The 23,597-nt window shown below is 35.9% G+C and overlaps 1 protein-coding gene across 8 annotated transcripts in view; it reads right to left on the bottom strand.

Moving 5' to 3' along the window:
* Positions 1-14,220: 14,220 nt before the first annotated feature.
* Positions 14,221-23,597, bottom strand: part of LOC128507376 (protocadherin alpha-C2-like) — a 61,062-nt gene continuing 51,685 nt past the window's right edge. For all 8 annotated transcript variants that reach the window (XM_053478267.1, XM_053478241.1, XM_053478285.1 and 5 more), the window contains exon 4: positions 14,221-17,011. In XM_053478267.1, coding sequence (XP_053334242.1) covers positions 16,707-17,011 — 305 coding nt within the window. In that variant the 3' untranslated portion in view covers positions 14,221-16,706. The remainder of the gene's footprint in view (positions 17,012-23,597) is intronic.

Genomic DNA, 23,597 nt, shown 5'->3' with positions numbered 1-23,597 from the left:
CACTTTTCACCAATTGCATTTGCATTGCATTTACCGAACATTCTTTCAGAGCAGAAAGGAAATGAAAAGCATCAAAAACACTGTAACGAGATGTGAGCAAACACAGTGATTATACATATCTGGTAAACTCTTAAACGACTGCTTTGGCAAGTCATAGCTGTTGCTATTCCCAGCTAAAATTTATCGTGGGCAGTGGATAGTAAACGCTACATGCACAATACACTTAATTTTATGGTCATTAATTGCTTTAAATAAATTTTTATGTGTGCAAATGGCTTACATCATTGGATGAAAAGCTAAATAAGATATTTTTATAAATCCCATAGGGCAGTGGCAATATTTCTGTCACCCGAGGTCAGTCCATGTGCTGATTGTACGCAGCCACAGGTGCAGACGGAGACCTATTGTCCGTTCATCCTCTTTAAACATACAAGAGATCCATCCCAAATCCAGACCCTAGTTGTGGTCCAGCTTCCAATGCGGGCAGGAATCGCAGAGTGTCACCATCAGTCTGTTTTTTCAAGTGATGGGCTGTCTAAATCTCGCCTGCTTACATTTGCTTTCTATCACTGTTACACCTGTTTATTAAAAAAAGGGGGCATGATAACACAAAATAAAAGACGAATGTATATAATCACTTATGACTATGCATAAATACAACACAAGCTTTTGTAATGTCATACAACAACTTATACTTTTTTTTTTACCTGAATATCAGGAAATTTTGTTAGCTACATAAGGCAGTATTTTAGCTGACGTGTTTGTGCTAAATAACAGTATCATAAGCTAACTAAAATCTAAACCAAATAGCTACCATAAGCTAAAGATATCCAAAACTGAGTGAAATACATTAGAACATTTACACCACAGCTGAAACTGACGCACATCTGTAGTCTACATAAGTGTAACGGGTTCAACCCTTTTTTGCACGGGCGGGACCATAAAGCACGAACACTGGGTCTTACGGGAAAAAAGGGTAATTTATTAATTTATAAAGACCTCATCACGGGGATCAAAGGCGTACTCGCCTCTTTGAAGTCCCTGGGGCTTGATCCATTACCCCAGAGGTTCTCAACCTTTTGGAACTAAAGTCCTCTTAAACCACCCCTATCATGTGCCACCCCACTCCTCCACCCCATACACACACCTTATAAATCCTTTGATATATAGACAGACAGACAGATAGATAGATAGATAGATAGATAGATAGATAGATAGATAGATTTTTAAAAACTTTTTTTGTATTTTTTCTCATACTATTCTTAGCTTTTATAATTTTCAAAATAACTATTACGAGTTTTAAAAAACTATATAATTAGACAGACAGACAAATAGATTTTTATTACTTTTTGCATTTAGTTTTTTATACTTAACTTTTATGATTTTTAAAATAACTTTTATGAGTTTTATACAACTATATACAATGCCAGATGGCTAGACAGTTATGGAACATGTTATCAAAATTGTTGACTATTTCGAACAAGAGAACTTAAAGTAGTATGATTTGTAACGTGTAAACGCTAAATAACGTATAAGTATTAGTTTAAGTGTGAAGTATGCTGCATTTAACTCATTTGTTGCATTCTACAAGCATTCGCATACTATCCGCCCTAAATAATATTCAGTAGGTAGATATTATACGAATTGGGACGCAGGATGCGTCGGTGCGTCTGCGTCTCAGCCAAAGAAGCGCAATTCGCGGTTCAGTGTTGGACAGCGCAAGCCTCAGGTCATCTTCCACCTGGAGCCGATCTCGGTACTTTGTTTTCATAGCCGTCAATTTTGAAAACCCGGCCTCGCACAGATAAGTTGAGGCGAATGGAAGAAGTAATTTTACGGCGGCGTCAAATAACTGAGGATATTCAGGCATCACGCTCAACCAAAATGACGACAGAGAGGAAGAGCTGTATAAGCTGAGTCTCGTGTCGCACTGGAAGGTCTTTTCCTGGGCAGATAAAGGGATCTTTGACCCAAGCTAATGAACTGAAATCCTCAGCAAAATAACGGCCGAATTGTTGTTTTAGTCCCTATACGACTGTATTAATCAAAGGAGAGACATTTATTCCTGTCACACAGTCAGCGAAGTTGGGAAACATGTCAACATTTTTATTAATCAGACGATCACCTGAAAGGTGAAAGGCAATAAAATACATCCAGTGCGCAAATAATGCATTGTCTCTGTTTTTTCTTGAAAACAATTTGCGTTTCTTGAAAACTTCCGCGTTTAGCGCGCGCATCGTACACGCCGCTTGTTGAGTCCAGTCTCCCAATAGACCCTGAGCTACGCTCTTCGTGTGTTTCACTCCCTTAGTCAGGTGCAGATAAAGGCTCAGGACGCACGCATAACTTGCCTAACAAAAAGTTTTTACTCGCAGTTGCTTAATCACAGAACATGAGCACATTCTAGCTTAACATCAGCATGTTTGAAACTGGGGGTTACGCATGCTTAGATCCGACTGCCTGATATACTGTATAAACCAATAGCACTGAGGCATACATTTGTTCAGTCATGTGACTGTTTACTGACATAGAACACTACAGCTCTCCTCTGTGTTTTATAGCGCGGGGAGAAGCACGGGATCATTAATGTAGATGGCTCACCAGCCGTGCCAAATTCCGCGGCCCCGCTCCTTCGCACACCTGCAGAAGGGGAGGCCGCCTAGCTAGTGAGCTTCGGAGTTAGCGAGAAGCGATATTAGATTTGGGCGCACGCCGTGACAATAAGGCATTAGCTTAGACACCGGGAGCTAACATGTTTGTGCTAAGCTACGTATGTTAGCATGATAAGCTGTGTTATCTCCATGCTACTCTAAACTATGTACTGTAAGTGAAATGTATAAGATCAATGTTTCATATAAGCTGGCCAAAGCTAGCCAAAAACAAGGAAAAATAAAAGAATATGAGTTTTATATGATCAGAATAATATTATATAGAATTATATAAGAAATCTCTCTCTCTCTCTCTCTCCCTGTTGTGAACATAATAATAATAATAATAATAATTCAAATACTTTATAGCAATTTTTAAATAAAAAATTTAAAAGTTCCTGTCAAATGAAATTTTCTTCCATCAAGGTCCGAATTTCATGTTTGCGTTAAGATTCAGATCTCTAAATATGCAGTCATTCTAAGTCTATAAATAATAGTAAATGTAACATTTCCATAGCATTTCAATAATATTTATTGCCAGTTTTCAGCAACTACATAAACATGTGGTCCATATGATCTTTAATAGCTTTGTATATTTTCTTGTATTTGAAGGTAATACAAACAACAATCTTCAATAAATCTTTAGCAAATCTTTATTTGCATGCTGCCGGGCTGTGAATGAATGTGAAAGGACTCTGGTTGCTTTGTCATACTGGGTTCTCTATTAGGGTATTTTAATTGCCCTCACCTTGGATGCTTTTTATTATCACCATGGTTTCGGAAATTATGAGGGAAACCTCTCATAGGAAGAATAAGCACAAATTGATCCTCAAACTGTTCCATTCATCTTTGTAGGTTCAGTTTTTATAGTCTACTGTTTCCTAATCATACTCTGTCCATACACAATAAACTATTGCACTGATCAACTTTGTTAAGTAATGCGTATTGCCACACCTATCTTGAGAGAAAATTTTCTAAATTGCTGGTATTTTATTTATTCTCATTTAGCAGAAAGCACCAGGGTCGAAAAAAAAAAAGTGTCACTCGGTCTGGACCATGGTCTGCGATTTAGTAATGCCTGCTATAAAACAATGTAGTTAGGTAATGCAATGCCATGCAGAAATGTAGTTAAGTAGGAGTACAGATATTTGCTGTACTTATAATAGGAGTAAAAGTAAAAAGTATCCTATAATAAAACCTAAATGAAGTACATAAAAGTGAAATTTGTACTAATGTACAGTAACAAAGTACATGTACTTAATAACCTCCCACATTTTTTTGTACTTCACTTGAGCATTTTAGTTCAAATTCCAAGTTTAAGTTCAAGTTTATTTGTCATATCCATGTCAATACAGGGCCAACAATACAATGAAAGGCTTAGGTCAAGAAAAAACAGTCAACTTGTATGTGTGTGTGTGTGTGTGTGTGTACAAGATGTGTATGTATGTATGTATGTAGTATGTACAGTGGTGTGAAAAACTATTTGCCCCCTTCCTAATTTCTTATTCTTTTGCATGTTTGTCACACAAAATGTTTCTGATCATCAAACACATTTAACTATTAGTCAAAGATAACACAAGTAAACACAAAATGCAGTTTTTAAATGATGGTTTTTATTATTTAGGGAGAAAAAAATCCAAACCTACATGGCCCTGTGTGAAAAAGTAATTGCCCCCTGAGCCTAATAACTGGTTGGGCCACCCTTAGCAGCAATAACTGCAATCAAGCGTTTGCGATAACTTGCAACGAGTCTTTTACAGCGCTTTGGAAGAATTTTGGCCCACTCATCTTTGCAGAATTGTTGTAATTTAGCTTTATTTGAGGGTTTTCTAGCATGAACTGCCTTTTTAAGGTCATGCCACAACATCTCAATAGGATTCAGGTCAGGACTTTGACTAGGCCACTCCAAAGTCTTCATTTTGTTTTTCTTCAACTATTCAGAGGTGGATTTGCTGGTGTGTTTTGGGTCATTGTCCTGCTGCAGCACCCAAGATCGCTTCAGCTTGAGTTGATGAACAGATGGCCGGACATCCTCCTTCAGGATTTTTTGGTAGACAGTAGAATTCATGGTTCCATCTATCACAGCAAGCCTTCCAGGTCCTGAAGCAGCAAAACAACCCTAGACCATCACACTACCACCACCATATTTTACTGTTGGTATGATGTTCTTTTTCTGAAATGCTGTGTTACTTTTACGCCAGATGTAACGGGACACGCACCTTCCAAAAAGTTCAACTTTTGTCTCGTCGGTCCACAAGGTATTTTCCCAAAAGTCTTGGCAATCATTGAGATGTTTTTTTAGCAAAATTGAGACGAGCCTTAATGTTCTTTTTGCTTAAAAGTGGTTTGCGCCTTGGAAATCCATGCAGGCCGTTTTTGCCCAGTCTCTTTCTTATGGTGAAGTCGTGTACACAGACCTTAATTGAGGCAAGTGAGGCCTGCAGTTCTTTAGATGTTGTCCTGGGGTCTTTTGTGGCCTCTCGGATGAGTTGTCTCTGCACTCTTGGAGTAATTTTGGTCGGCCGGCCACTTCACCACTGTTCCATGTTTTTGCCATTCGTGGATAATGGCTCTCACTGTGGTTCGCTGGAGTTCCAAAACTTTAGAAATGGCTTTATAACCTTTACCAGACTGATAGATCTCAATTACTTTTGTTGTTATTTGTTCCTGAATTTCTTTGGATCTTGGCATGATGTCTAGCTTTTGAGGTGCTTTTGGTCTACTTCTCTGTGTCAGGTAGCTCCTATTTAAGTGATTTCTTGATTGAAACAGGTGTGGCAGTAATCAGGCCTGGGGGTGACTACAGAAATTGAACTGAGGTGTAATAAACCACAGTTAAGTTATTTTTTAACAAGGGGGGCAATCACTTTTTCACACAGGGCCATGTAGGTTTGGATTTTTTTTCTCCCTAAATAATAAAAACCATCATTTAAAAAATGCATTTTGTGTTCAATTATGTTATTTTTGACTAATAGTTAAATGTGTTTGATGATCAGAAACATTTTGTGTGACAAACATGCAAAAGAATAAGAAATCAGGAAGGGGGCAAATAGTTTTTCACACCACTGTATATGCATAAGTGAGTGTGTGTGTGTGTGTGTATTATTGCACATGGTCACACATTGTACATTTAACATGATTGATATTAAGATTGTATTGCACAATGTTAATAAATAAATGTAAGGTGTACTCGTGCAGGCTTTCCTTTAAAACAAGGATTTTAGTGTTTGACACTTTCTTAGAGCTATACTTTTAAACAGTAAAGTTTTTTTAGTGTCCAGAAACATGGTGTGTTATTTAATTATTACATTACTCAGCTATCCATTCGAGTTAAGAAATCTGGTTTTCATGCCAATAACCTCCTTAGCCTCCTTATGAAATAGAGCCACTGGCGAGCTTTCTTTACCATGGCATTAGTGTGTGTTGTCCGGGAAAAGTCAGTTGTAATGTAATTTCTATTGACTACATTTTTGATGAAAAATCTGTACTTTTACTCACTACCTATTTGAAAGTATCTCACACCCTACTCCATTTGATGTCAACCTTTTTCTTATTTTTTTTTTTTTTGTGTGTGTGTCATGCTCTTTTGTCTTGTCATTTGTTTTGTTCTGGAAGCTCTGTCACTAAAACAAATTTCTTGTACGTGCAAGGCTACTTGGCAATAAAACTCTTTCTGATTTCGATTCTGATAATAAATATAATACAGAGACTACTGAATTTATGTTTCAGTCTGCGTTCACATTTTTTTTCTTGAACAACAGTTTTTAAAAAAATATTTACTGCTTTTTGCACAAGAACTTTTTCTTTGACGCTATAACAACACAAAATGTTTACTGCATTTACCATCTCATGGACAATTCATTTGCACTACATAAATTTAGCTCTGTGCACTGGTTGATGCTACGTTGTCACATTGTGTTGTATCCTGTCATGTTTGTTTATATTTGCACATTTATAAAAGTGTACTTTATGTTATCTTTTTGTCTTTTTGTATAGTCCTTTGCTAGTTTGGTTAATTTATGTTGTATGGTCCTGGAGGAACGTTGTTTGGTTCCGCTGTGTACTGATCTGTATATGGTTAAAATGACAATAAAAGCCTACTTTACTTGACAAAAAAAGTGCATTGATTTTCTTATGGAAATATAAGCATTTATGTTGTCACTCACACCATACTGTGACCTAATGTACCCAATGTGGCAAGGACAGAAATAAAACAATTCAACCAGTCCTAGTTTTTTAAAACTGATTTGCAGCTAATTATGAAATTGCAGTTTGGTTAGTGCACCAATGCTTGATGGTTACTTAAAGTAAAGTAAATTGAATACTTAAAGTGTTGCGAACTGTGTACTTAATTGGTTTGTGTTTCACCCTAATAACAATGTCTTTTGATAACAAGCTTATAATGTTTTGGTGTCCTTTATTGAATTCAATATGGTTGCAGTATTCACTTGTTTGTGTAGACTATAAACAATATACAGGATAGCAACTAGCAATTGTAGCAACTAGCTAGTGAAGCTACAAAAGTAATGATGTTAACAATGCTACTTCCCATTCACTTAATTAATGTAAAATCTTGGCATCCATGTCCAGGACCTCCTTACCATTGCTTCAATAACTTAATTTCTCAGTTACAATTTGTACATTTGTCTTTGTGAAAACAAGAAAGCTAATTTCTCTGGGTTGATTTTTTTCAATTTCAAAGCATATTGCCAACCACTACAGCAGTGGCTATAAGAAGCTAAAACTTTTGGATTATTTTAAATGTAAATCAATTATTTATTTGTTTATGATAAAAAAAACCTGTCCTGTTTAGCATCTGAAAAGCCACAGCTCCCTTGAAATGAAACTACAAGCATGGCAGGGCAGCTGCTTGCATTACTTAAAGGTGGTCTCTTCTTTATCCATAAAATTCAACATTCTTCTTGTAATATGCTTTGTCAAAAACTTAATAAGTGTTCAGTCCTCTCTGTTCAGACATGCCTAAACCAACCAGTCAAACAATTAATATAACTTATATGTTATGTTTTAAATTAATATAAGAAGTTAATGTACATTTAAATTGAATTTGCCTAAAACATTTTACTTCTTGTAATGCCTACAAGGTTTGATGAGCTTGTAAGGCATCTGAACACAGCCAGTAAATTGTAAATTTAATAATTTACATTTATTTAATGCTAAAAAGGTTGAATGTTAAACATTGTAGAAAACAGAAAAACCCTACTAGACTTTAAAATAATCTACTAGACTAGACTACTAGACTTTTTAAAATAATGTTTTTTAGTAGCGCAGTTAGATAGATATCCAGAAAAATTGGTTTCTTGGATAACTTGTACTTTTGTACTTAAAGCATATTTAAGCACATACATAGTGCGTTTACGTGTAGTGGAGTAAATTCTCAGGCAATTACTTTTCCTTGAGTATTGAATTTATGTACTTCTGCTATCTCTGAAATAGACAACTTTTGCTTATACTAGGTAGCTGTATTTTTTAAATGTGTCCATACTGTATGTCACTTAGCCACCTCGCTGACAGGATTGTGGCTTGTTCTTTTGTCAATGTTTATAGGATGCCGTGATTTTGAGAACATTCCTACTGGGGCTTATTTTTTTATAGTTGTTGATAGCTTTTGTGCTACATGCTAATGCTTGTTACATCTAATGTTTTGAAAATTCTTTTTACCCCTTTCCTGATTAATGTCTTTTAACGGTAAGGTTCTGTACTGTACATAGTCATTACAGACCACAGCTTGAGCAGTCAGAAGAAACTGAAATTATGCCAAAAAAACTAATGAAATCAGATCTTTTTCGGGGTTTATTTGGGTAATCAGCATCACTTTATTACAGATGTATTCTAATTACTTTTGAACATGAATTTGAATGTGCTTGGTTAATTCTGAGTACAGGAACATACCCTATTATAAAAGCCTGTGAATAACAGTCTTTTTGTTTTCTTTTTGCCCATTAAACCATTCTTTTTATTTCATTTTAATTTGAATTTTGTTGGTGGGAAAGTTGGTGGAAAATGGAAATGCTCTTAATTTAATTGTTAAACAACTAGTGATTTTTTGATGCAACTTCATCAAGCATGTAGATGATCTCTGCTAACAGTCATTTGTGGTTATTTCCTGACCGCATTTCTTCTGCAAAATTAAGTTGTCCAGTATTTTTCCATGCTTTCAAAATGCAGCAGACAGCTCTAAAACAATTCTAGTAATTTTTAGCAATCTCCTTAGTTTTTGCAATTCTCAAGGGACTTGGGGTAACTCCATAAAGACCTGAGGTCAAAATTAAAGTCAGACCCTGGAGGTGCATGGTGCCAGTGCTTTCCACTAAGCCACCATGCTGCTGTATTTTGAATAGTTAAGCATAAAATCCAACTGACTTTTTTATTGCTTAGTTTCACTGTCACAATTATAACAATTTAAATATTGGTGTTTATCATAGAAGATGGCAGGAAGTCAGGTTTAATTGGTATACAGTATATAGATATTGTTATCTACATATTGTTATGCATACATGCATGTTGTATGAAACACAGTATCATGCTTTGATTACAAATACTTAAAAATATATAATTTATTTACAAGTTAACAAGTTAAATTCAGAGGCAGTCACCAATGACTTTTATGTTGACATTTACCACAGGACTGCATTTCTCATCATACACTGCACCCCAGCCATGTTCTAATTGTATTCACCTGCACATTGTTTAGTTGATTAGTCCCAATTAAGTTAATTTCTTTGTTTCCTGTCTGATCTTTTATGATTCATTTGTTTACAGTTTTTGCGTGTCTTATGCTTTTTGCAATATTGTTAGCACAAGCATTAGAATTTTAGGGGGGGTTGATTTAGCTTATACAATACTTGCTTGATTAATGGTTTTCACTGTGTCCAGGCCAGCTTAAACAATAATGTCTGTCAAGCATGTCTAAGTAATCCTGATAAACACCACTTGACAATAGATTCACTAGTGAAGAGATGGAGATGAGCCATGTCCCTTATTTCTCCTCAGCAGCTTTTAATGGAAGCATTCAACATTTATTTTCTATACCAATTATCTTGTACAGGGTCGCGGGATGTCCGGTGCCTATTTCAGGAGTGCATAAGGCAGGGTACATCCTGGAAAGGGTGCCAATCCATTGCAGGGCACATATGCACACATTCATTCACACACTGCAGGCAATATGGGATCACCAATTAGCCTTCTCTGCACTTACAATGCCTTCATAAATAATAAACGAATCACATTAAATATTATATAAATAATGGTCAAAATGTGACAATAACCGTTAGCAAAAACTCAATGGCAGTGTACTGTATATACAATATATACTATATTTTAATGTAGTCTAAAAATTATAATCATATATAAGGTCATGAATTCAGGGTAAAAAAAATCATATTTATGTTTCATTTTATGATCAGTCTGCAAAGCAAGAACATTTATAGCGTCCAAGACCTATTGTAATGTATTTTCTTGCACCTCTATTTTGGTTTTGAGATAGACTTGAAGGTTAACAAGTCCACTTCCTAATTTAAAAATTACATCCGGAGCTCAACCATATACAGAATAAAGGCATTCACGTAATGTGAAAGAAAATGTGATTCATCAGACCAGGCCACTTTGGCCACTGCTTTACAGTTTATTTCTGGTTATTACTTGCCCACATACACAGAAAGCTGAGACCCACTGTGTTTTGTACACAGTGTACTTTCTATCTTAACCAGCGTTCACTTTTCCAGCAGTTTGTGACACAGCAGGTCTATGGACCAGATGAACTAGCATTCACTTTCCTTACACATTAATTTGCCTTGGGCGACCATGTCCTTTTTGCTTGTTCATTAGTTGTCCTTCATAGGCACTAGCCAATGCATACTGGAATACAGCATCCCACTTTATAAGTGGCCACTATAAAGCCATATATTAAAAGAAAAAATATATAGATACTGAAACTTCTTTAACTCCACTGGTGTAAAAAAAAGTAATGAAACTTAAATGGTACAAAGTTTATTAGAAATAAGATTAATTACCATAGTCCAAAATTACCATAGCAGATACATTAGATATTTTTCCGACCACCTGCACACCTTGATGACCTAGCCATGATAATTCTAAAATACCCCGTAACGATTTATTATTATTATTGTTGTTGTGGTTGTTGTGGTTGTTGCATTTCATGGAGCAATTCTTTTGCTTTTATTCTTAGAAACACAAATTCCCCTCATGCCCTTTAATCCACAATATAGTGAGACAGTCCCTTAATACCCCAAGTTATTTGGGGTATATTTATTCTTAAGAATTTAAATGTGTAAATACTATGATTTAAAATAATTGAGTATGTTCAAAAAAGTATTTTTTTTAGCCTAAAAGCAGTAAGCCAAAACAAATGATCTGATTCAGCCAATGGGTGCAGCACATGCTGACCTATTAATCATGTTTTCAATGAATTCTGTGATTGAAGCACAAATTCTGACTCATTAGGTATCTCTATGACATCTGGCAGGATGGGTTAGTGATTTCTAAATACATATATCTTTAACTATAGTCACATTAAGCTCCATATCTTATACATGTGGTCTAACATGTATACAAGTTGAAAAAAGTACATGAACATGTATTGTAAGTGAGACTATGATATTTATTGCAAATCTTATGTCATATGGCAACTTTGTGATCTTGTTGGCAGGCATACATTCATGCATACACAAGAGGGTGTCCAGGTAATTTAATCATGCCTGTTTGTTTGGAGAAGTCAAACACAATGACAATTTTAGTATTTTATTTATCTTTTATAATGTTGACTTAAGTTTGTCTGCATGAAGTCTCTAACATGGAGTTTATACTTTAGTTGTGGCACCTGCTACATTGAGTAATGGCTACATTGATCCTGATTTATGACAGCCATTAATTTTGCTATCAGTGCTGCCTGAGTGTGAAGCATGTGCTAAGTCACTGGGGTGAAAAGCAGAATAGCTTTGCCCTTCAGGAAGGACTACCAAAGAACCTGCTGCACTCACTCAGAACCCTTTTACCTAAGCATGTCCTGAGCTGAATTCAATACCTTGAGGTAATCACAAAACATTATTTATTTTTTAATACAAAGTTTATTTTTTCAAAACCCTTTAAACATTGAGCACAACAGCATTCTATGTATACTAACATGTGGACAATTTTCATGACTTTGTCATAAAATGCATTTAGTGACATTTTTTTTTCACAGTCATACACAAATGCTAGAAAAACTATATGCTTTTTGTTGTACTTTATTGTACTTTTCAACACATGAAACTACCTGGTGCATAATTTTAATTTAACGGGGTATTAAAATAGAAATGTAACAAATTGCTGTCTGTTTCTATACTGTGAACTAATGTTTGACAGCTTTAAAAAGAAAAAGTTATTATATACAGAAACTGCTTTTGATACATAGAGTTTTGCTTGAGGTTGTGTTTGAGTGTGAAAAGGATTAAATAATTTTTAAATAGGATGTCAATTAATGCATTTAGCAGTAAAGCAATGAAAAGTTGTCCACAGTTTGGTCTTCATAAAAGGCAGTTATGTTTACTGTATGAAACGTTTTGAAACTCAGAATTGAAAAATATTTGTTTGCAATTGTAAAAATAAAATAAAATAATTAATTATATTCAGTAGCAGACTGCAATAAGTGACCATGTCAAGAAGACAGATTACATTTGAAGCACAGAGGTGTGGTTTCAACTATTTATAATATTTTCTTTTCTATTTTTTGTTACACTTAATGAGAAAAAAATAGCTGCAAGCTAAGGAATAATGTGAGTTCCTTTTTATATTTTAATGTGACCAACCTTTTGGCTGTTGGTGTTAAGGTTGGCATTCTTTTGCTGTGGGTTTTGGTGTGAGAGAGAATGATAAAGTGAGAACTTCACTAAGCTCTATGTTTTTGTCAGATATTAGAGGACAGCTTCCCTCCCATTCCTCCCACATTCACTTCCACTCCTGTTGAGCAGCTCAAGGAGATTGTTGCTATAGAGATCTGCTCTATCCATGTGGTAACCATAGAAACTGTCTCCTGGATCACACATGCACATGCCCACACACGCATACCATCCCCCCCACCACCAACCCCACCTACAAGGTGACAGGGTGTTTGCTTTTTTTTTTTTTACATAGAAAATTAGCGTATGAGCAGTCTCCTCCTCTCTCTTTTACACATGCTCATACATCCATGGATGTTGTCGGCAAGAGACCAGACAGTTACACAAGGACACAGTAGCTCAGCTACCTCTAAGACAGAAAGGGTGGGAGCTGCCTCAGAGACACACTCATCATGCTGCTACAATGAATTTCTCTGGCTTCATGCCAGAACTGATGTAATGTTTGGTAGGAAAGGATTAAAAGACTGATACCAAAAGAGATTGCAAATATTATAATTTCTTTGTTTAGAAACAACATTACATAAGTTTAATACAGGGCTTACAAGCTGGGGAAATTGTACCATGTTCAAGCATCAGAAAGCCAATGCAGCACTCTAATAGTCTTGCAGTGAGTTTTAGCTTCTGTAGCAAAGAGCAAAGTAGCAAATGCACAATACCAAATATTTTGCTGAATAATGTTATGTAGAAGAACACAGGGGTAGCTCAGTGGTTAAGGCGTTAGACTATTGATCAGAAGGTCCCTTGGGCAAGGCTCTTAACCCTTAACTGCTCACATGTAAAATGAGATAAAAATGTAAATGAAGAGAATATTCATGGCTTAAGCCAGGTGTATCAAACATTCCAGGGCCACAGTACTGCAGAATCTATGACGTTCAACTTATTATTTGGGATCAGATAATGCATTGGTTATGGATCAAGATAAAAGGGAACTATACACATGTTGCTTCTACTTGTAGTGTATTTCCCCAATGAAGTTGAAGGGTTTTCTATCCACAACTAAGCAGATACACATTATGTGGCCTGTACAATCAAAACAACAAAAATAATCTGTCAGATTTTGTAGCCGTAAGTGGTTTTAATGAAGAACAAAGACTTGCATTTGTATTTATAGCATGCATGTCACTTATGGGAATATCTGATTTTAAAATGATGGAGTGACCACTGATGATATCAGAATAAATGATAATCAGATTGAAGTATTAGCTTTATTACTGTAGAAGATAAGTACATTTTGAATACAGTTTAAAAAAATCATGTTAATTTTAAATCTTGCCAATGTTTTGTTCTTGTGGTCCAAATTTTGCACAACCATTTTAAGAATCTTAAAAACAGAGTGTATGAGTTTTCACAAATAAAAAGAGATGAGGTTTTGATAATTTGTCACATTATTAAGAAAGAAACCTTTATTATTTTTTTGGTGATTTATTAAACAAAACACAGTACCACCTTGTTCATCAAAATGAAATAAAAAAGAGAAAGAGAGAAATGGACTTTACTATTTCACTGTCACAGTTTGATGAGCAGGTGTACAAAAGATACAACTGATGAGCCCTGCCCATTTGGACAGTGCTTTACCACCTACTGACCACTACCAGACACTGAGAAAGGATAATGAAATGAACACTCACTAGGTACAAGCATACACTACATATACTGTATTTTAAATCTTTTTTTTTTTTTTTTTTTTTTACATTTTCATTGAGCTTTTTATCCTTAAAAGGAAAAGGTGAAGCAAAAGAGATATTGTTGTCATACATAGTAATTTAGTTACAATAATAAAGTGTTAGATCAGTATGTCAAAGCCATACACAAACCTTTTTTTTTTTTTTTTTTTTGCTTTAGTTTCTCAAAACCAAACCAAAAGAACAATAAAGATTGAGCAAGAGCGTCAAGGGCATCACACTATAAAGCAGTTACAAATAAGTAGAAGGCTTAGTAACATGGTACATGTACACTCTTAGGGGGTGAGGAAAATATAATTATACAAAGGCTTGGCGGAGACAGTGCGTATGCAAATCTCTTGTGCATGTAATGGATACAAATCATAAACAAAAATAGCAAAATTATAGCAATCTATATCTATATTCATATATATCTATATAGTAAGAGTTTCCTTCTGGTTAGGTCATGCAGCAGTCACAGCTGAGCCATTGTGGCATTGTTTTAAGTCATGAGGTTGTACAGTGTAAACAGACAGGGGGAGGGATCCAGCGGAGTAGAAGCGTGAAGCTTTCAGTGCAAAGATTGGAGTCTGGGGTGGAGTCTGTCTATTCCTAGACTTTGTACTGCAATTATTCAGTAACCTTCTCAGTCCAATTTCCAATGCAAAAGCAACAGGAAAAAATGAATTTCAAATAGGTAAAACTGGCAATTCAGTACTTTGGCCAATTCACATCATATCATGCTCTGGTTAAACTCCACCCTCTGACTATGCCTTGACTTGGCCTTCTGTTTTCCCTATTCTACCTTAGACAAATACAAAATGTGAAATACAAGGACCAGTAGCCATTATACTGTTCACTGGTGACACACTTACACACAGAGATCAGTGAAGTTCAGTGTATTGAGTGAAGTACAATGACTAGAGCTGGCCCATTTAACATTCAAAACATAAAGAGCATAAAGCCAGGGTAAAAGATTCGAGAGTCAGAGAGAGCAAAAGATGTGCTGTACAAATGCAATATTGATCAATTGAAGCTTATAAAAAGAGCTTAAAAAACACTTTTTTTTTTTTTTTTTGCTGAAACAACACTCAAGAATCGGCCTAATTTGTCTAAGTCATCAGATGAATATGTCTCAGCCTTCTGTGTAGAAAGGCAAGGATATTTTGTACAGGAAAAAATCCATACATCAAATCCCCATATTGGATGAGAAAGCAGGCACAAAAATAGGGTTAAAGGTCAGAGTCTAAGGTTTAATAGAAAACAAATGTAAGGGCAGCGATACCAAACATTCAAAGCATACACTTCAAATCACTGAAAGTTTTTAGGGGATTGTTGTTGTTTTTTTGTACATTAGCACTAACACTGTTTTTATTTTACATGTATTGTACAACTATATAAGCTACCCCTATAAGCAACACTACCCAAGTTTTCATTTATTCAGTAATCATCCTTTGATGTTAATGTAGGTGAGTCACAACTACATGCACCCAGGCTTTGTTGCTTTTTTAGTTTTCAGCTCTTGCCAGACATTAGTTTCTCTGTTTTTGCCCTGTATGTAATCCCATACATCAACCACATAACATTTTTGGAGGCAAAACTGCATCTTAAAAAAAAATAGGCACAATGAAAGGGAAGCTATCAATAGTGTAACCTTTGACTCTGTACAAGCATGTGTGTGTGAGTGTTACATTTTACTTTTTCAGATAATACGTTAATAATGACCGGGACAGAGTGCTGGTAAACATAATGTGCTTGCTTTTTATCATTCATAACTGTTTTATTGTTCGTGTTTTTATAGTGCTGCTGGGTGTCAGGTGAGCATGTCCTCATGTTCTCTATTGATTTGAAATCCTTCTCCATAGTGTAGACACAAACATAGAGCAGAGCAAGCAGAAGCATTAGTTTAACATTGTCTCTTTAAAGTAAACCAGTTTTATTTTACAACATGGCACCCAACTTCTCTATTGGCACCATGTGTACACCAGTACACACTTCACTTCGAATCTCAAAGCTTATCTGTATCTCATGAAAACTTGTTCACATCTTTTTTTTTATATATTTTTGATGAGTCTCTTGGTAAACCTTACGTCTGATTTTGTCTTAGATTCTGAGATCAGAAAACTGGTTCTACAATGATAAATAAGACAGAAGTGTCAACAGCAATCTACCTATTTCTTATAGTTATCTTTTGAGAAAATTGAGCGGTCAGGTCCTCATCAGTGATAATCTAATCATCAATCAAATGTACTTATGTAATCATAAATTAGTTATGCAAGACCAATTTTGTAGCACTGAGAAATATGAAAAATCCTAATTACATACTTCATGTTGAATCAGACAACATGACTCAACATAAAGTAATTGTTTTAGTTCAAATTAAGGAAAATGTTCCCTGGCCATAACCTTATTAATAATTTTTTATTATGATCCCTGTTGATATCTTTGTCTTATATATGCATATGATCTTAGCATTTCTGTTTCTAGTCATCATCATCTTTCCCCTTTTCCTTCTTATCTTTCTTCTCCTTTTCCTTCTTCTTCTTTTTCTTCTTCTTGGCCTCCTCTTTCTTGCCAAAAGTGATGAAGTCACCCTTATCGTCACCGTCCTGTCCCTGTCTGATAGAGATGATGGCAGGTGAGCCAGGGATGATGAAGGCTTCAGGTGGAACTTCGCCTGGCTTCAGATGCTGAGGAGGCATACCAGGGCCTGGACCATACCGAAAATGCCAACTGTTACTGTCCACACCAGCACCTACAGGAGGAGACACCTCTCCACCCTCATTATCTAACAGACAGAAAGAGAGAGAGAGAGAGAGAGATTGTTAATGTTATAGGTGCTTGAGGTTGTCAATTAATGTTTATTTTCTATGCCATAAATACAGAATTACAAATATAACAATAAACAAGTATGTCTTGTATTGCAACAATCACTGATATGCATGCAGTATAAGACAGCAAAGGTGCAGATTGGATAAGAATTAAACAAGACAGAATTATGGTACATGTCAGGTTCAAGCCATCAGAGCAGGAGAACAGAAAGGTCAAATGAGAAAGGCTGACATTTTGACATTGAGGTAAACACACACTGACAGGAAGGCAAACAGACATAAATACACACTTCAGACCCAACCGAATTGGAATATAATTGTTATTGTAAACAGTCTAATTTCCAAAGAAAAGATGAATATTCCTCTGTAAAAATTTTGCAAATTGTATAATTTCAATTATTTACAGTTAGTAAACAAACTGTTAACAGGTTACACCCTGGGCAGGGTGCTAGTCCATCACAGGGCACACACACACATACAACCACTCACACACTTCGGGCATTTTGGGAATGCTACTGTAATTAGCCTAATCTGAATGCCTGTGGGGGAAAAAAACTGTAGGAAACCCACTAAGTACGTCGAGAACATGCAAACTCCATGCACACAGAGGCGGTAATCGAACCCAGTGCCTGATGGTGCAAGGCGACAGTGCTAACCACTAAACCACCATACTGCCTGTGGCGTTTCAAAAACACTGAAATATAACATGTAATGTGAATAACTTTTTCTCATTATGTCATTGTAAATCTTTATGTATAGGTGATTTTGTTGAAATCATACCAGTCATAAGGCCAAATAAGCTCCATCTCGTCCTTTATTCCTATTTTGGGCTTATCAAGTATTACGAGTAGTGTTAAAGTGTGTTCAGTGGTGTGTGAATGGCCATGTCTGCCAAGCAAGAGATGGAATTTTTCTGATGTGTCCTTAAAGCACTTTTCTCCAGATTGTGCTTACTACAGCAGAATGTACAATGAGTGATAGAGAACACCTCTCAAATTCCATTGCGGCATATAAACCACTCTTCTTCCCCATCAAAAAAGCAAACTGCTACAGCAATTTTGTATTAAAGACAATACAACAGATAAGCTTTTTACTGAAGCAGAACATTCTCCCCAGATAGGATAGAACACACACTTTTATAAATTCATTCACACCTAGGGGAAATTTATGATAGTCAATGCACCCATATTCATGTTATAAAACTATTATAGGTAGCAAATTTTGTTTGTTATTAAAAGATGGTTCAAGCACAATATCCAGTATAGAAAAGTAATAACCTATGGGTTTTGTAGCATTTTAACAAATAAAAATGTAAAAAGAACAAGATAAAAGAATTTTAAATATTAAGTGGGGGAGTGCTCTCTAATCCCCTCCCTCTCTGACTGTCCCTCTCCCAGTACTTTATTTCACCTTATTATATATTTTAAAAATATTGTTACGATTGGATGCTGTACTATAGTATATATTTCCTTTATTCATTCTTAGTTTATAAAATTACTTTTTCTCCACTCTGCAAGAGTTTTCCTGAAGCCCTAAAGCCGTTTAAACTCGTTCTTTTGTTTAATGTAGCATGTGGAGACAGTTGTATAACTGTAACGAAAAAAATAACAAATACAGTGACAGATAGCTCTCCTAATAAAAAAGATAAAATGGTGCAAACTACATAAATGCTCTCTCTCTCTCACACACACACACACACACACACACACACACACACATTGTGTTCTCTGTATTCCTTAATCCTCTGTCTGTATTTTACACACAAAAATCAATTAACGGATAGATCTAGTATCTCCTCTAAAAATCCTTGGTCTAACAGTCTAGAATATCCACTAACCACTCTCACTTCTCACATATCACATATTGATGTATTTCTACATCTATTTATTTATTTATTTGCTTTTTGTTTTCTTTATAGTTGAAGGGCAGAATGCAGAATGATAAGTAGGGCAGGATAAGTGAACTGTAAGTTGTTCACTCTATACAGTATTCATGAATCTTTTAGGTCCATGAAAAAAAAAGTTGTAGAGTATTTAATAATGGGAATATTTAATATGAGACCGCACCTACATATGTCTGTGTGCCTGGGTTTAGCAATCCAGATAAAATGCAGCAGATGGCACAGACCGGCTTTGTGTACATCCAGCCAACAAACCCTGTTGTGTGTGCGTGTGTGTGTGTGTGTGTGTGTGTGTGTGTGTGTGTGTTTGTGTGTGTTACCATGAGTGAAATGAGTGGCAGCTTAATAGAGATTTTTATTTATATTTATAATTGATTTACCATCTTATGGACAAAAAAGATAGCTAATATGCACATATAGAGTTTACATAAATGAATGGGCAAGTCTATTTAAACTATATTGCCAAAAGTATTCACACATCTGCCTTTACATACATATGCATAGGGTTTAATATAATGTTGGCCCACCCTTTTCAGCCATAAGAGCTTTAATTCTTCCGGGAAGGCTTTTCACCATGGTTTAGGAGTGTGTTTATGGAATTTTTTTTTACCATTCTTCCAGAAACACATTTGTGAAATCAGACACTGATGTTGGACGAGAAGGCCTGACTTGCAGTTTCCTCTCTAATTCGTCTCAAAAGTGTTCCATCGGGTTAAGGTCAGGACTCTTCGCAGGCCAGTCAAGTTCTTTCACACTAAACTTCCTCATCCATGCCTTCATGGACCTTGCAGTAATGTTTTCACAAACTGTTCCCACAAAGTTGAGAGCATGAAATTGTCCAAAATATAGTGGTATGTTGAAGCATTAAAAGTTCCCTTTACTGGAACTAAGGGGCCAAGCCTAACTCCTGAAAAACTATGCCACATCATAATCCTCCTTCCACCAAACGTTACACTTGGCACAATGCAGTCAGACAAGAACCGTTCTCATGGAAACCACCAAAATCGGACTCATCCATCGGACTGCCAGACAGATAAGCATGATTCATTACCCCAGAGAACACATCTCCACTGCTGTAGAGTCTAGTGGCAGCGTGCTTTACACCACTGCATCTGATGCTTTTCATTGCACATAGAAATTTAAGGCTTGGATGCTGCTGCTAGGCCATGGAAACCCTTTCCATAAAGGTTTTATTTCTTGTTTTTGCTCTTATGTACTATTCTTGAGCTAATTTGAAGGCCACATGAAGTTGGTCCATTGGCCACATTGGAGGTCTGTAGCTGTTGACTCTGCAGAAAGTTGGCAACCTCTGTGCACTATGCTTCTCTGCATCCGCTGACCCCCCTCAGTAATTTGACATGGCCTACCAATTCGTGGCTGAGTTGCTGTCTGTGGAATATTTAGTAGTGAGGAAATTTCACGGCTGGACTTATTGCACAGGACTTATGACATTATATCACGGTACCATGCTGGAATTTACTGAGCTCCTTAAAGCGACTAATTCTTTCACAAATGATTGTAGAAGTGGTAGCTGCTTGATTTTATACACCTGTAACCTTAAAAGTGTTTGGTAAACCTTCATTTGATGATAAGGATGAGTGAGTGAATACTGTGGGCAATAGAGTGTAGCTAATATACACATATAGAGTTCACATAAATAAATGGGAAAGTCTATTTGAAACCTAGTATGGCATTTCAATTCAAACACTTTATGACAGTGTTTTTAATCTATGTATTTGAAATGGGTGTTTAAAAAACAAAAACTTTCTGATTTGCATTTGGTCTTTTTAAAACTTGGATTTCAGAACAGGCTTTTTCACAAGATTTCTTAATCAGAAGAGATTATTGTTTGTGTTTTCCCATATGTTGGTACATGGCATTATACAGTATGTAAGTTCTGAGTCATAAGGCAGCACAGGTTGGTACACCTACGGAAACTTTAAAATCATTATAATGGATAAGGTCATGGCCATCTACCTCTCTTTTTATTTACCCCTTTCTCTCTGTCTTACTTCCACCATTAAGTATCTTTTCTTTTTTGTTTTTGCTCTTATTAACTGGTTTATTGATTTTTTTGTACTTATTTTTGTAAACTGTAGAATAAAAAACATATTCAGGCTTTCCATAGTCTGTTAAAATGACTTTGTATGCTAACATTTCCCTTTACTGAAACTAAGGGGACTTTCCCAATCCTCTTCCATTAAGACAATGACCTTGTAAAGAAAGCAATTTCTATAAAAATGTGATTTTTTATGATGGAGCAGAAGAACTCAAATACCCTACACAGTGCTTTGACCTCAATCCCACTGAACTTCTTTGGAATGAACTATACTGCTGACAGCATGCCAAGCATTCTTGCGCAACATCAGTACCGACCTCACTAATGCTTTTGTGGCTGAATTTGCAAATCCCCAAAGCTATTTAAATCATGCAGCTCAAGAGCTTTACTAAATGTTCACATGAAACATGAATGTGGGCAGAAATATGATCCCTGTGACTTTAACCTTTTGGTGCCTGATACTCTGGTACCAACTGCTGAGCTTCTGTGACGTCACACAAAACAGTCTTTATAGATTACACAGAATAGTTAAAAACAAACAAATAAACAAACAAAACAAACAAACTTGTATACAAAACAGCTGAAGGCTGAAAGACCTTGTTAATGAGTGTCATAGGAAATGACCAAACTGGTCTGAGAATATGTTTATAGCAACTCAAATAATTACTCACTAAGACTGTAAAAAAGCATCTAAAACAACCCATCAAAAACTTGAGGTGGGTAACTATACTGCAGGAGACCAAATCCGCTTCTACTTGTACCAAGAACCGGAAACTAAAGATATCATGGGCAGAGACTCAGACAAACTGGAAAGCAGAAGACAAAGTTAAGGGAAAAGGGAAAAAAGAAAGTGAAAGTATTTTCTTTAACTGCTTGGTTTGGGTGAGTCTGTGCCTGTAGGTGAATTATAGCGCATCCATCTAAATGTGATGTTTTAAAGGGGCTTCTCTGCTTTCCCCAATTGTAAAATTGCTAGAATATCCAATATAGTTTCTTAAAACAATCTGACCATTTCCCCCTGACATCTCTTATTAACAAGGCATCTCACCCAGATAACTGACGTTTATTCACAGTTTTTTTCACCATTTTATATAAAATCTAGGGACTGTTATATGTTATATTCTCAGGACTTTAACAATACAATCAAAGTAACAGAGATCTAATTATTTGCATCTTTATTCTGATATTTAATGTAAACGTTAATATCATTATATGATATCAGCAAATGATACCAGCATATCATTTCTTTTGCTACTACATGATTAGTTGATTAGATAACTGCATGAATTTCCAGATTTAAGAGTGATACTCATAAAGTAGATGGCGAGCCCATAATGTTTGATTCCAATTTAAATAATTTTGATTTAAAGGATGATCCTTTGTCATGTAACTTAACATTTTCTTTCTACCCTACTTTTTACATTTCACCTGCCTGGCTTTTGTTTAGGTGATTCAGCACCATACCTTTCTCTCTCTCTCTCTCTCTCTCTCAAAGGGTTGCTGTGGAAACTGCTTCTTCCAGTGGTTAAGGCAAGGATACTGATGGAGAATAATGCTTTAAGCCCTCGTTATGTCCTACTGCAACCCTCCTCCCTTTTCCCCTAGTAACAGCAGCCATTGCAGCATTGCAGACTCCTTCCCATCGACCCTTTCACTCTCCCAGTGTGTCACCTCTGTGCTCTCTGGATAAATCTGTCTGCTTTTCTTCAATATAAATTGTGTAAACAGCTGCCCCAAATATATACTATACACAAAAAAAGAAAGAAAGAAAAGTAAGTGTGCTTCTCATAATTTAATTCTCTTAATCTGGGTGTTGACTTCTCTTTCCATCAGTGTTAACAGGAACATACACATTGACACACACACACACACACACACACACACACACATGTGATAGGCAGTAGTACTACTTTTTTCTTTCCTTTTTTATCTTACTTTTTTTATTGGGTCAATACACATTACTTTGCTGCGGCACTATCTGCAAAGCAACACAATGTCCTGACATATGGTCAAAAATGCTGACTCATTTAATCTTTGTGGGAAATATATCAGCTGGCGCTGGCGTGGGTTTGACACATCACTCACCCTATAGTTCCTAATTCCACTTCATATTTTCTCTTCTATCTGAACTCTGCTGTAAATTCTCAAACTCAACAGGGTAATCAATGACCATGTCAAAGAGAGAGAGAGAGAGAGAGAGAATTACAGCTATTCTTTCAGACACTCTGCTCCCTCCATCATCAGCACTGACTTAATTAGAACAAATTGATCTTTCATAACCCAAGTAATTGCGCTGTCCTTGCCTCCCTTTCACACTTGATCTGTCTGTCTGTCTTTTATGTCCCACATCTCATTTTCTCCTCCCTCTCCATTCTGTCCTCCTTCAATAGTTATACAACGGTTATATTTTATTTATCTGTTCAATTTGAATGGTCTTTTTCCACTGATCTGTTTTCTGTCTTTCTCTTTTTTGTTTTATATTATGTCAACTGATCTACACCTCTCTAAATCCTATAAATTCACTGTGTGTGCACTGATAAATTCAAACTGCATTGTGTGCCCATGACAGTTAATTAATAGTTCT

The sequence above is a fragment of the Clarias gariepinus genome, chromosome 2 (genome assembly GCF_024256425.1).
Source record: "Clarias gariepinus isolate MV-2021 ecotype Netherlands chromosome 2, CGAR_prim_01v2, whole genome shotgun sequence".
Lineage (NCBI taxonomy): Eukaryota > Metazoa > Chordata > Actinopteri > Siluriformes > Clariidae > Clarias > Clarias gariepinus.
Note: the sequence above shows the minus strand (reverse complement) of the source record. Positions and strands in the feature narration are given on the sequence as shown.